At 50.4% G+C, this 13,230-nt stretch overlaps 2 protein-coding genes across 5 annotated transcripts in view; one reads left to right on the top strand and one right to left on the bottom strand.

The window, feature by feature from the left end:
- The window catches only part of NR1H3 (nuclear receptor subfamily 1 group H member 3), a 30,597-nt gene extending 27,823 nt beyond the window's left edge, over positions 1-2,774 (bottom strand). Inside the window, exons 1-2 of one of the 4 annotated variants that reach the window (XM_080344856.1) lie at positions 2,456-2,773; positions 2,037-2,313 (exon numbers count right to left, since the gene is read on the bottom strand). The gene's annotated coding sequence lies outside the window, so the exon portion shown is untranslated. Of the gene's footprint in view, positions 1-746; positions 865-2,036; positions 2,314-2,455 lie in introns of those variants that run through there. The other 3 variants (XM_080344857.1, XM_080344854.1, XM_080344855.1) reach the window with 3 other exon arrangements.
- A 200-nt stretch (positions 2,775-2,974) lies between these two features.
- ACP2 (acid phosphatase 2, lysosomal) lies at positions 2,975-12,053 on the top strand. Its single transcript, XM_080345916.1, has 11 exons — positions 2,975-3,110; positions 3,187-3,282; positions 3,359-3,445; positions 5,608-5,760; positions 6,103-6,201; positions 6,364-6,453; positions 8,727-8,859; positions 8,935-9,023; positions 9,646-9,752; positions 9,991-10,166; positions 10,250-12,053. The coding sequence occupies exons 1-11, from the start codon at positions 3,000-3,002 to the stop codon at positions 10,384-10,386; spliced, it is 1,278 nt and encodes a 425-aa protein (XP_080202042.1). The 5' UTR covers positions 2,975-2,999; the 3' UTR covers positions 10,387-12,053.
- The last annotated feature ends 1,177 nt before the right edge of the window (positions 12,054-13,230 follow it).

The following is a 13,230-nucleotide window of genomic DNA, read 5'->3' as shown; positions in this document are numbered from 1 at the left end:
AAAGCTCGTGACCTGGGTTGACAGGATGCAAAAGATGAGAGAGAAATGCAGAGCTGACTGGAGGAAACAAGGGAAGATGAATACTAACAGTTCACCACAAAGCAAGTAAACATCTCTATGCTGCACCTCACAGAATCTTTGGAGACAGCAGAGATCCAGAATCTCTAGATGCACGGTAACAGGCACGAGTAACGCTATCCCCCCCAAACGCCTACTTGAATGTGCCATGTCTATCCACCTGCTGCTGCTGCCCATTCCCCGTCCTCTGTAGCAGCGGGACCCCCTCCAACGCCGCAACTGCGCAGCCACTGCCGGCCCGAGAGGCCAGGCCCCACCGCCGGCAGCACGAACCACACACGGCCGCCAGTCCCCGGCTCACGTCAAGGACGCTTCCCCCTCCCGCCTCCGGCGCAGCGGAGCCCACCCGGCGGGACTGTCACGAGTGATGCGCCGCCCGGTCCGCACCCCCATGAGGCCCCGGGCGGCTCGGTAGGACGGGTCGCCGCCGCCGCCCGCCTTCCTTCCAGAGCCTCCCGACCGGCAGCACCGCGGGGGCCAGCGGCGCTGGGCCGCCGGCACCGGATCCCAGGGAGCGCTGCCGCGGCTCAGGCTGGCGCAAGCCGAGGGGCGGGAGGGCACATCCCCGTCCCCCGCCGTGAATCACGGACACGCGGAACGGCCCTGTCGGCCCCGCAGGCGGCACCCATCCAGCCGCCCTCGCAGGCAAAGCCGAGGAGAAAAGTTACCGGCGCGGCCCACGGCTCCTTAGCGATGTGCGGCCGCCACCGTCCCCCCCCGTGGCGCAGGTGTCCGAGCGGCCGGCGGGAGGGGCGGCCCGGCCCGGCGCTGCTCCCGGCGCCGCGGCGGAGCTGCGGTGATGTCACGCGCGGCGCGGTCCCGAGTCACGTGCTTACGCCGCCGGCCCCGCCCCCGTGAGTCCGGTCCGAGGCAGCACCGGGCAGCGCCGCTCCGTTCAACGCGACGCCCAACAAAACCTGCCCAGCAATCGCAGACCGCTAAAACCGCGGCCCCGGCCCGGACCCAGCCCCTTGTCCCACGCTCCTCCGCGCCCGCCGGTGCGCAAAGCTGTGCCCCACGGCCCAGCCGCTGCCGGCTCCGAGCCCTCGTCCTGACCGGGACGAGAGCGGCAAAGCCGGTGGAGCAATAAAAAGCGGGTGCCCACAGGAGCAGCCTCCGTCTGCAAATCACTTTTTCTTTTCCCCCTACTCCAAAGAACCCCAGTGATACGGTCTCAGCAAAAAATACCACAAGTTCGTGCTTTCCTAGAGATATGAAACTGCAGTAGTGCTAATTCATTAAGCGTTCAAGCATCAGCAAATTAAACACATTATTCTGTCCATCTGAACTTTAAATGCTATACTAAGCCTGTGCTGACATAACTGTTCTATTTCATAAATAATTGAGCACTATCAGACGTTACACATGTAACTTCCTAATGCTGTTAAACCACACAAAGTTTTAACCAAATAAACACATACAAACAAGCTAAGTTTTGAGCCACCGCACTTCATGCCTCCAAGACTCCTCTGCAAACATGACAGCCACATTTTCCTCTTTCACAGTATCACAGTATGTTTGGGATTGGAAGGGACCTCAAAAGATCATCTAGTCCAATCCCCCTGCTGGAGCAGGAACGCCTAGGTGAGGTTGCACAGGAACATGTCCAGGTGGGTCTTGAATGTCTCCAGAGAAGGAGACTCCACAACCCCCCTGGGCAGCCAGTTCCAGTGCTCTGTCACCCTTACTGAGAAGAAGTTTTTTCTCAAATTTAAGTTGAACCTCTTGTGTTCCAGCTTGATCCCATTACCCCTTGTCCTGTCATTGTTTGCCAACGAGAAGAGCCTGGCTCCATCCTCATGGCACTCACTCTTTATATATTTATAAACATTTAAAAAGCAAAGCTGAGAACCCCGTGTAACCCTCTGCCTCCGCGCACTGGGAGATGGAGACAAGCACTAAATATCATAAAACCCATTTCACCCCCTATGATTCTTCCCTCAGGCTGAAGGGCACACCTGGCAGCAGGAGCTGCATTGCCTCACACACGCACGTAATTCCAGCGAGGTTCGTGAGGAACGAAGGGATCCGGGTGAAACCTGCGGGGCCGGGCTCTGTGCCACAGCCCCAGGGTTCCGTTCTGACGCCGGCACCCTTGGGCGGACTCAGGGGCGAGGCGACTGCCGGCCCACGAAGGCAGGGCAGCCGCGCCGCGGCCAGCACGTTTTCACTTTCTGTCCATTAAGACTTCACCTCGGAGATCACTCCTGACGCCTCAACACCGGGAAACTTTTTCTGTTGTAAGAAGAAGCCGCCGGGTGACTGCGGGTGTGAGACAGATCTCAAGTACCGCTTTACTTGCGAGGAGCCGCAACAACGCACCGCACGCCGAGACGCGGCTAAGCCCTCCCGGCCCCTCCCGCCGCCCAACACCCACCTGGCCGCAGCCCACGGGGCCGCCTCGCAGGGCTGCCGGGGGCCGGCCAGCCCAGCCAGCGGAGGACGCCGCTGCCACCCCGGCGGGCCGACCTGGCCGGAACGCGGCTCCTCGACGGGCCCAGGCCGGCGGGCTGAGCGGCCGCCCCGCCGCCAGGCTCCGCCCCCGCCCCTCAGGAGGCGGGAGCAGCCGCAGGGGCCCGCCTGAGGCCCGGCCCCGTCCGCACGCCGGCTCAGCCTCGCCCGGTGCCCCAGGGCGCAGCGCGGCCGCCCCCGCCACCCGGCGCTTCCGCCCCCGCGGGGGGGCGCATCCCGTGAACGTCCTGGGGCCGCCCCGCCCCTTCCCGGTCAGGCCGCGCACGCGCGCATGGCGGCGAGCACGTGGGCCCCGGGGGGGGCGGGGCCTCCCCGGCCCCCCCTGCCAGCAGTGGCGGCCGCCAGGGCCCCGGCCGCGGCGCTTCCGGTGCGCCTTGGAAAACGGTGTCCGTGCGGGCCCGCGGGCGGCAGCGGTCGGGTTCCGCGCGGCGGCGGTGTGAGGAAGCGCCATGGCGGCCGGTCCGTCGGGGCGTGCCTGGGGAGGTGCCGTCCTGCTCCTCCTGGCGCTGTGCCTGCAGCCGCCGCCCGCCCGCCCCCGCAGCCTCCGCTTCGTAACGCTGGTGAGGGGGAAGGGGGGCGGCGGCGGGAGGGGGCTGGGCAGCGGCGTCGCCCGGGGTGACGCGATGCCGCCCGCAGGTGTACCGGCACGGAGACCGCTCGCCCATCAAGGCCTACCCGCGGGATCCCTTCCAGGAGGCCGCCTGGCCCCAGGGCTTCGGGCAGCTCACGCAGGTGAGGGCGGGGCGGGCGGCGGCCCGGGACCGGCCCGAGAGCCGGGGCTGTCGGTGACCAGGCGGTGCCGTTGCAGGTGGGGATGCGGCAGCAGTGGGAGCTGGGCCAGGCCCTGCGGCGGCGCTACCGGGGCTTCCTCAGCGACGCGTACCGGCGGCGGGAGGTCAGTGCCGGGGGCCGGGGCGGGCAGTGGGTCGGGCCCGGGCGGGCGGTGCCGAGGTTATCCAGCCCGGGCCGGCTGCGGCTGCACCGCCCTGAACTCGGGGCAGCAAACCGGGATGCGGGGATGGAGCTGAGACTCGTTCCTCACTCGAGACTGGGGAATCATGCAGCTCCCGTTTGCCCTCTGTCCTCCCCAGTGTGCCGCAGGGGTGATCGCGGGGACTCTGTACAGCCAAGCAGTAGTTACCAACCAGAAGGATCCTCTCATTTGTTTCCACCTGTAAAGGAGCCGTGTTTTCAGTTCCCCGAAGCTATTAATTTCTCTCTCTCTCTCTCTCTCCAGGACGTTGCCACACTTTATAATAGCTCTTGAGAAACTAGTAGGGCTTTTTTTTTATTAAAAGCTATGGAGCCATTTGTGGAACCACGTGCTGAGCACAGGGGAAAATTTGAAAGATCAAAAAAAAGCAAGGAAATAGAAAATCCCCCCGCCGCCAATATCCCTGCTATTTGATCAAAGTGGTGTGAGTCAACAGGAACATGAGGAAGCGTCATGAGGAGAGACATGCTGTCACACGGTTTGGATGGACAGTGGGCAGTCAAGACCCCTTTGTCCTACTACTGGCTCTGTATCCATTCAGTCATTTTACCTGAGCTCACTTTTGGCGACTGACCAGATGGGGCAAACTGAGAATCCCTGTGTTCTTTGTTTCCCCCCTTTTTGGGCTCCCCAGTAAATACCCAGCTTGCCATAGTTCAGATTGCATCCCTTCTTTGACATTTGCTTCACCAACAAAACTTCCAGCATCAATTCAAACACAGATCCTTTAACCTTTCTCAGTAGTTCCTTTCCAAACATGCTTTACTCTTACAAAGCCTTCGCCAGCTGAAACTGTTTTCCTTCTCTTGCTTGAGAAGGAAAAACAAACTAAGGCATATGCAAACAAAAGCTGTTCTGCTAACCAAGCCCACACCCCTGCTTGGGTTGAGCAACCTCCCTTATAAGAAGTGTTGCCTCTGGGTGACACCATATGACCATCTGTCATCTGACTCAGCGACAAGCTGGAGCCCTGGCAAAAGGTGCTGTAGAAAGCATGTACACTCAAGGTGTAATTGGTTTTTAAAATACGTCTAGAATTAGATCCTTATCTTTTAAAATATTTCTATTTCTTCAAAGCTTACAGAGGATAAAAGCAATTGTGTCCAATGAGTACAGGGTCAGTTGTTTTCAAATCGCAGTTAAGAAGTAAAAGTAGGTAGAAATTGTCAGAGAAAAAAACATTTTTTTCCTTGTGACTGTTAATTTTTGAGATAGACTTAATGCAGGAGATGCTATACAGAGTGAGCATATAATTTTTTTCTTATGTTTCTTCTTATTTAATATATTTTTAAAAATCCCAGTCTTGGCATTGTATTTCATTCTTTTGGCTTTTTATTCTTGTTGTTTCAGATTCAGTATGCTGTTTTCTAGTACATTCTTTCATGATTTCCTATGTATTCCTCTTGTTTTATCGCTAGTTTCTCTTCAGTCTCCCCCTAAGTGTTTTCAGTACACAGATACCAGAATACCAAAGTTTCGCCATTTTGACCTGCTTAACTTTTCTGTACTTTTCTCATTCTCTTTTTTTCTGGCTCATCTCTCTCTCTGAACTATGGAAGGATAACTCTTGGCCATTAATCCCAAGAGCCCACAATGATTAAATAAAATCCTCGCTCCTTCTTTTCTTCCTCTCCTGTAAGTCAGATCACTCTTGTCTTTGTTTCTCAGATGGAAGAACTGAGGCTTGAAGACAGCAGGTTTTTTTCATGAGCACAGCAGGTCATTCCTAGAACTGAGAACTGAAGGCGCCAGTCTTGCTCTGTAAATATAGTGCATTTCCTTCTGTATCTCTGTCTTCCTCATATTCAGGCTCCTTTCTGTCTTTCATCTCCACACTGTCGCACTGATCCAGAACAGACCACAGCAAATTGCCCTCATATCCATTCATACAGTTTTGTCCAGGTTGACATCAGCAGGCTCGGTCACTTCAGCTCCTGTGACCCTGTTGCCGATGGGCAGCTGCAGGGCACTTGGCAATGCTCCTCAGCAAGTGCATCGTCCCACGTCCGAGCACCATCGCCTGGTCTAACATTACTAATGGTGCCCTGTCCCTGTCCTGGCAGATCTTCATCCGCAGCACAGACTGTGACCGGACGCTGATGAGCGCGGAGGCCAATCTGGCAGGTCTGTATCCTCCGGAGGGACACCAGATGTTCAACCCCAACATCTCCTGGCAGCCTATCCCTGTGCACACAGTGCCAGAGTCCGAGGAAAGGGTAAGTTAGTCTCAAGGATGTGTACTGGCTACTCAAGTAGTGTGTTATGCTGACTTCTCCAAAAGTCTTTGCTTCAGTCTCAATTCAGGTTGTTTTGAACTTCTCCTGGGACCTGTTTAGCAAAGGTTCTTCCATTCTCAGAACAAGATGAGAATTCAGGGGCTGTGTTCGCTGCAAGACCGCAGCAGACCACACACAACCCACAGTCTGTTAGAGGGCAGCACTTGAAGCTCTTGATAGATTCATCCCACATCAGGGTTTTGTTACAGTTGCGGGTATTGAGGGCACATTCAGTACTGAAGTGTTCTTGGTGACCTGGCTGCTCTTCTTGTCTCTGCCCAGCTACTGAAGTTTCCTTTGACCCCCTGTCCACGGTATGAACAGCTACAGAACGAAACTCGGCACTCAGCAGAGTACATAAATAAGACCAAAGAGAATTGGGTAAGTGATTGTTTGCATGAGATAAGGTGGTCTTAGGCTTGTAGTTAAAGTATTATCACCTCTACATATTCAGAGCTCTGAGAAAATGGTAGGAATACCTGTGCATGTAATACAGTATGAGATTAGAAAATTGAAGGCCTTTCTCTCTTCTCATACCTACAGCAATTCCTGCAGATGGTGGCAAATGAGACTGGGATCCGGGATGTCTCTCTCGAGGGTATTTGGAGCGTGTATGACACACTGTTCTGTGAAGTAAGTTTGGCCGTCATCTTACGGTCACAGGAATTCAGTCTTTATGGTCCACTGAATTTGGTAGAAAATAATTTTGCAAAATCCCACAAAACAACTTCTCACCATTCCCACCCTACAGTAAGTAGTAATGTTCTAATTTCAGAATAATAACAGTTCCTACTCACCAGCAGCCTGTGCCAAGAATTACCTACTTTTTTACCTTATGACCTCCCACTTTGTAGCCTAGATTGTGCTAGAGCCAGAAAAAGTCCCACCTGCATAATAAATATCTTTCAAAAGTCACTAGAAAATGACTGCCATCTGAAGTCTTTAGATCTCTGTGAACAAGTCTGAGTTAACTAAGGTAGAAGTGAGATCTGTGGAAACTGAAGGAGTGCTAACTTTATGATTTAAACTGGGAGCTTAAATTAGGACTATTCCTGGTTCTACCTCTACCTCCCTGTTACTTTAGATCAATCATTTTTCTTTCCATGCTTCTGTTAATGCCGTCTCTAAAAGAAAATAGTGCTCTTCTAGGTTAAATGGGGTTTACCCACATCTGGTTTTATTACCTGTTATAAGGTCCTTTGCCATGCTAGAGACAGATGTCTCCTTTTTACTCTCTGGGGTGGGGCACCAAACTCTGTATTCATTTGGAGTTTTGTTGGGAGCATATCTCAAGAAGGCCTAAACAAAATGAAAAATCAGGTTAGCTATGCTGCAGTAATGCTGAAGTAAAGGTCACGTATCCAGGAGACTTAGAGTTGTTGCATGCAAGTTTATTTGTGTGTAACTGTACAGCATGATGAAGTAAGTTACAGAGATCTTTCATGTCCAACTCTTAATAGCTAATTGTGGGAGAAACAGTAAACCCAAACATTTTGACACTGTGTCATGTTAACTCTCTGGAGGTGCAAGGCTGCTTAGCTTGCTGGCAGTGGTATGCTGTGGTATGTAGTATTTTGGGGATGTAAAAGATAAATCTGCATGGAATTGCACTTTGCTATGTAAAGTAGCAGCTTGAGTTCCTGCAAGCTGAGAATATTCCAGTCCAGAGCTGTACTGCACTATGTAAATTTGCCCTTTGTATCACAAAACTGATCTCCTGTCTTGTAACAATCACAGTGAAGCAACTCTGTTGGTAACAAAAAAAATCCCTTGGTTAGAGAGGTCAAGAATTTCAAATCTTCATTTTCAAGACTCACTTAATGAGCTTGCAAATTGGGCCTGGAAAGCCAGCTCATAACCACTATGATCCCCAAGAACTTGCAGAATAGCTCACTGTCCCAAAATGAAACCAGAACATTTTGAGGAAGAGGAGTTTTACTCTCAAAACCATACCCTCAGGCTGATCAGTCTCTTTAGCTGCTTTGGGTTTCCTCCTTTTTTTCTAAATCATGCAAACAGTGCCTCAAAGAGAAGGATCTTTTTTCTCACCTGATCCAATAGATTCATTCTGCCATCTGGATGGAGAAAATAATAAAGTCCAAGAAATAGCTGAACTTACCAGCTATTTTCTTTGTAAATTAATGAAAAACTAACTAAATGTCCAAGTTGCTGATGTGAATTCCTCCAAACCACTCTGACAGAGTGGGCCCTTAAGAATATTCAGCCTCATCTTCTGGCAGTTTAATGGGATGTGGTGTAGAAAATTGCTCCACGTAACGCCAGGGAACCACAACTGCTGTTTGGCTGCCAGTATAAATAATCCTTTCTTGTAATGGGTTGGCTGCAAAGCAAATTCTTCTCTTGGTTCCCAGTTCTTTGTATTCTAGGTTTGAGTACTGGCCTTTGTCAGTGGTGCATCCCACTATTACGTCTGCAGAGCGCTTGCTAACTTTCTCAAATATCCTTCAGTGTCCCTCAGAGCCTCTGGTGAAATTGTGCTGCAGCTGCATCAGAAACCTGGAGTTTGTGCTCTCTCACTTATCTGTCTTTTATTTTTTTTTTTCCTGACTGCATGTTATTTGCAGGGCAGAATCAACTACCCATGAAGTTAATGCCCTAAGATCATTGTATCGGTGTTACAACATAACTCTGCACTCCAGTTGCCCTTTCACAGAAACAAAGCCTCTAGATTTTAATCTTTATGCTTCTTATTACAACATTAAAACCCATGTATGTTCTTTGTATGCAGCACAGTGGTGAGGACAGAAACATAAACAGAATAGGGCTGTATTTAAAACACGAAATCAGTACCAGTATGGGCAGGACTCCAGACACCCTGACTCCCATTCTCAGATGAATCTGCGAACCGTGCTACCTGCAGCCAAGCATTCTGTTTCTCTTCCTAGCGAGCACACAAGATGGATTTGCCTGTATGGGTGACACAAGATGTCATGACTCGGTTGAAGCAACTGAAAGACTTTGGGTTTGAATTTCTGTTTGGGATCCGCAGTCGGGTAGAGAAAGCTCGTCTGCAAGGCGGTGAGTGCACTGGGGAGGAAGCTTCATGCTGTTCTGTCTAATTTTTGCCTCTTACCAGCTCTTTCCTTTCCTCAGGGGTCCTGCTGGATCACATAAGGAAAAACCTAACCAAAGCAGCAAATGTTTCTGCCCACCAGAACCTGAAACTACTTGCCTATTCAGCAGTAAGTGAGAACTTGGGGGCTAGCTTTTATTGATCTCCTCCTCCTCACGGGAGACTGGGACTTGGTGATAGTTTTAACCCTTTCTGTCTTCTCTATGGCCCATGCAGTGATCAGGGCATGCATCTTTGCCTTTGGCTGGGTGGGATGTGCTCGATCTGGCATCATTCCTTTGGGGCCCCTGAGGAAAATTCCCAACCTGCACTTTGTTTCTGTTAGCTCACGCTTGTGGATTAGACTGGCAAACTTTGGGGGGCCACTGCTGTATTTATTTGGTAGATGGATTGATACTACCCAGATCTGATGTTTCAGCAGTGTAGATACAGAGTCACCCCACCCTTTGCAGCAGCCTCCTGACTGGAGCGTCAAGCATCTCTCCCAGATTGCTCCCTAAGGATTAATTCTTAAAGAACAATGCAAGAGATAAGCAGCTGTGTTTCACTTCCTCCCCTTCTCTAGCACCATCACAAATCACCATCCTAGCAGTACAGTTCCCCTCCCTTCTTCCAGATGGAAGTTAAAGGTGACATCCCCTCAGCACTGCCCTGTCTGTTACTGCTGTGGTCTGAGCTGCCCTGCCACGTCCATAAGGGTGACTGATTTGGTTTTTTTCCCTCTTTCTCAGCATGACACCACACTTGTGGCACTGCAGATGGCTCTAGATGTCTACAACAAGATTCAACCACCATATGCCTCATGTCATTTATTTGAGCTGTACCAAGAGGATGATGGGTGAGGGCTGCAGTAAAGATGTCGGGCTCTGATTTCACCTCAAGGGTTAGATGCCTAGGCGAGGCTCCACCCCAGGGGGATGCAATCTTGCTCCTAGTGGCAGACTCGTAGGAAAACCACCGCCAGAATAAAGGAGAGGGTGTGCACATTGAGTTTTTGGGAAGGGATGACTTTAGCTGGAGAGAAAAAAAAAAACAAGACAAACCACAAACAACATCTAGCTGTGTTTTGTTTTCAGTAACTTCTCTGTGGAGATGTTCTTCCGGAACGATAGCGGGAAGGAACCTTTCCCACTGACAATCCCTGGCTGTCAGCATAAATGCCCATTGCAAAGATTCTTGGAACTCACAGATGCTGTTGTTCCCCAGGACTGGAAACAAGAATGCCAGGTAGCAAGCACCATGCATGACACAGGTGAGTCCAGGCTGGACCAGAGCATCGAGGAAGGGGAAAGCTTGGATGATAATCATGTTGACCACTTGTTTCCTCCTTTGCAGAACTGTTTGTAGGTCTGGCTGTGTGTGGATCTATTCTCCTTCTCCTTATAATCCTCCTCTTGACTGTACTCTTTCGCATACAGTCTCAGCCCCCCGGCTACCGGCACGTTTCCAATGACGGAGAAGAGCAGGCTTGACAGTTGCTTGAACTCCTTCCCAGGCAGTAGGAGGGAGAAGTGTTGCCCCTAAGGATGATTGGGCACCATCAGTTACTGAGCATTCTTCTGCTTTGGCCGTTGCTTCCCAGAGTGAAGCTGGACTTGATTTTTGGCTGCTTTCTAAAAGTGACGTCTCAGAGAGAGAGGACTGAGCTACTCTAATGGAAATGACACCTTAATTCTGAAGCCAGTATACTGTGTGGTGCCCGCAGTTCTCATACACCTTCCGTAGTCGTATTCCCAACATGGCCAGTTGGAGCTGGTCAAGTTTTCCTCCTTTCAGTGATGATTGTAAATGTTAACGCTCACCATGACTGTGGCAGAGGGCCTTGGGCCTCCAGCAGCTGCCACATCCAGTGCAGTGAGGAGTCGCTTCTCTCTTCAAGGTCAACCTGCTTTGAGTGATTTTTCTCTCAAGCTGTTGGGCTGATGATGGTTGGAAGGCTGGGCTTGGAGCAGAGGGCACAGGTCACCAACAATGCACCAAGACTCATCTGCTGTCCATGCAGAGGGAACTGCTGCAGAGGATGGCACAGTGAAAAGGGTTTCTTGAGGCTGCTAAGTACCTGCTGCTGGCAGCTGTATTTTTTTCCCTCCTCACACTGTGGTTCAAGAGAGAACTGGCCTGAAATCAGGACAAGATCAAAAAACTGGCAGTAGTTTTTAGGATTCAGCTCAGAGTGTATGATATGATCCAAAGAATCTCTGAGAGCATCATCAGAGAGATGTATTCCTGTAACCACAGCAAAGCCGTGCCCAATTTCTAGTGCAATGTTGGCTCTAGAAAGGAGAGTCCCTGTAGATAAGAAACCTGGGCCTGTCTCAAGATTCAGCCTTTGAATTCAACTTCCCCACCTCTGAACTTCAAGTACCTATTACAGGGAGTATCCTGCACTGCAGGCAATCCAGATTTCAGCTACAAGCCCCTTCTGCTGGGTTTATGCTGTAATTAAAGAGATGTAGCAAAGCTGTTAACCTAAGACTAGATTAAATGCCAAGTTCTGTAGCTTTTCTTCCTATCTTCCCTAGTGGATGGACAACAAGCAAACAACTCCCCCTCCCACCATTAAGGATTGGCATTTGCAGGTGACTCTGGATCTCTTTATTTGCCATGCTTTGGCATTTTGTCCAAAGTGTGACTCTTCCTCCAGGCTGGCCTCTCTGCGCACTGCAGCTGCTGCAGGGAGTTTCATGCCAAGTTCTCACCACTTGCCTTGTAGCCTTTGGCAGAAAATGAGAGACTGCAGCAAGCACAAGCAGCACAGGCTCTTCATGTGGTGATGCTGCACATTCACTTCCCACTTTTACTTCCCTTTCTGGTGCAGTTCCCATCCCCTCTTGGCGGCAGAAGCCAGTTCTTAGGGTACAGACATTTCCTTTTCTTCCCCTATGGAGTACTGTGGGGACTTTTCCCTACTCATAATTGGCATCTGCCAGCATGGGAACTCTACATCAGCAGAAGCAGCTTGCTGTTCTCAGCATCTTCCTCACCTTTTTGTCGTCTGAAGATATCATCTAGGTCTCCTGCACAGCAAGACAGTCATAAAGAAAAAGCTGCTGCCTGTGAGAACAGGCGCAAGAAGGAGGTAATAGAAAGTGCATTTAAGAGGACCAGATCTGTTATTTTTAAAGGCAACAAATTTTGCACACACAGAGGAAAGGTTTCTATGATGATTTAGACATTTTGACTGTGAATTACTTTCTGTAATTGTTCCAATAAATTTCCTTTTCATTATTAAAATCAAATTCACACTGAACTCTACTCCTCTTCTTCTCTAAGAGTTCACAGGGCTAGCACCAGTGTGCTCAGTGTTGGAAAGCAGGCAGAACTTACTGCCATATACCCCCTCCCAATGTAAATCCCTGATTTACAATCCCACTTACAGCGGAGTGAGAATTGAGATTAACTATTTTTGACTGCAGCAACCATGCACAGATACAGCTCATAATGCAACCTGCCCAACTTGGAAGGGTCCACTGTAGACACAGTACTGGGACTGGTGTTTGCACCACTGTTCCAGATCTCTTAGCCCTCCCACAGAAAGGTCAGTAACTTCTTCCCTCAAACAAAAGCAATTGAGCAGAATGCTCAAATCAGCCACGCTCTGTATCAAAGAAGAATTTCACTTCAGTATAAAACTTTATTAATATCAATACTGCAAAACTATAAAAGTGAACATAGATAATCTGAGCAGGCCTGGAGCCCATCCCATCCATCAACCTCTGGGACACCAGCAAGGTCCCAGGCAGCCTTGTAAACAAACTAGAAGAAGCAAAACTTTTCAGTTTAACAGCAGTCTTGAGATTTGGCTCTGAGCAGGGGTGTTTAGAAGAAATTCCTCATTTCTGTTTTGCAACATTTTTATCCAACCTTCTGAAGCACATAGGCACAAGTGAAAAAAAATTACCTCATCAGTGGCAAGAAAAAGCCTAGAGCTCTGAAAATGGAAACTACAGAATCACTAGATTGCCAGCTCCATGCTGCCCTTGCATCCCATGCAAGGTAAAGAGTTCTGGTATCATCATGTTCTTCGTGGTCTAGTTAAATAGCTGCAAGCACAGATTCTCTAAGCCTGAGGTCTTGACAGATGTGCATTTTCCAAAGAAGCTTGCATATAGGAGAGGCTGGTGTTTCTTAAGCTACCCAAGCTACCCCTCACCTCAGCCCAGAGTACATTCTACCTTTTCAGGACATTAACCTTGTTAGCAAAGGGTTTCTTAGCTCAGTTTGGCTAGAACAAGCTGGGGACCCTGTTGTGAGCTGCTCCACAGCAGACTACAGGAGATGGGAACCTCTGACAAGTGATGACAAGCAGATACAGC

The sequence above is a fragment of the Nesoenas mayeri genome (assembly GCF_963082525.1).
Source record: "Nesoenas mayeri genome assembly, chromosome: 5".
Taxonomy (NCBI): Eukaryota; Metazoa; Chordata; class Aves; order Columbiformes; family Columbidae; genus Nesoenas; species Nesoenas mayeri.
This window is presented reverse-complemented; position numbering and strand designations above follow the sequence as displayed.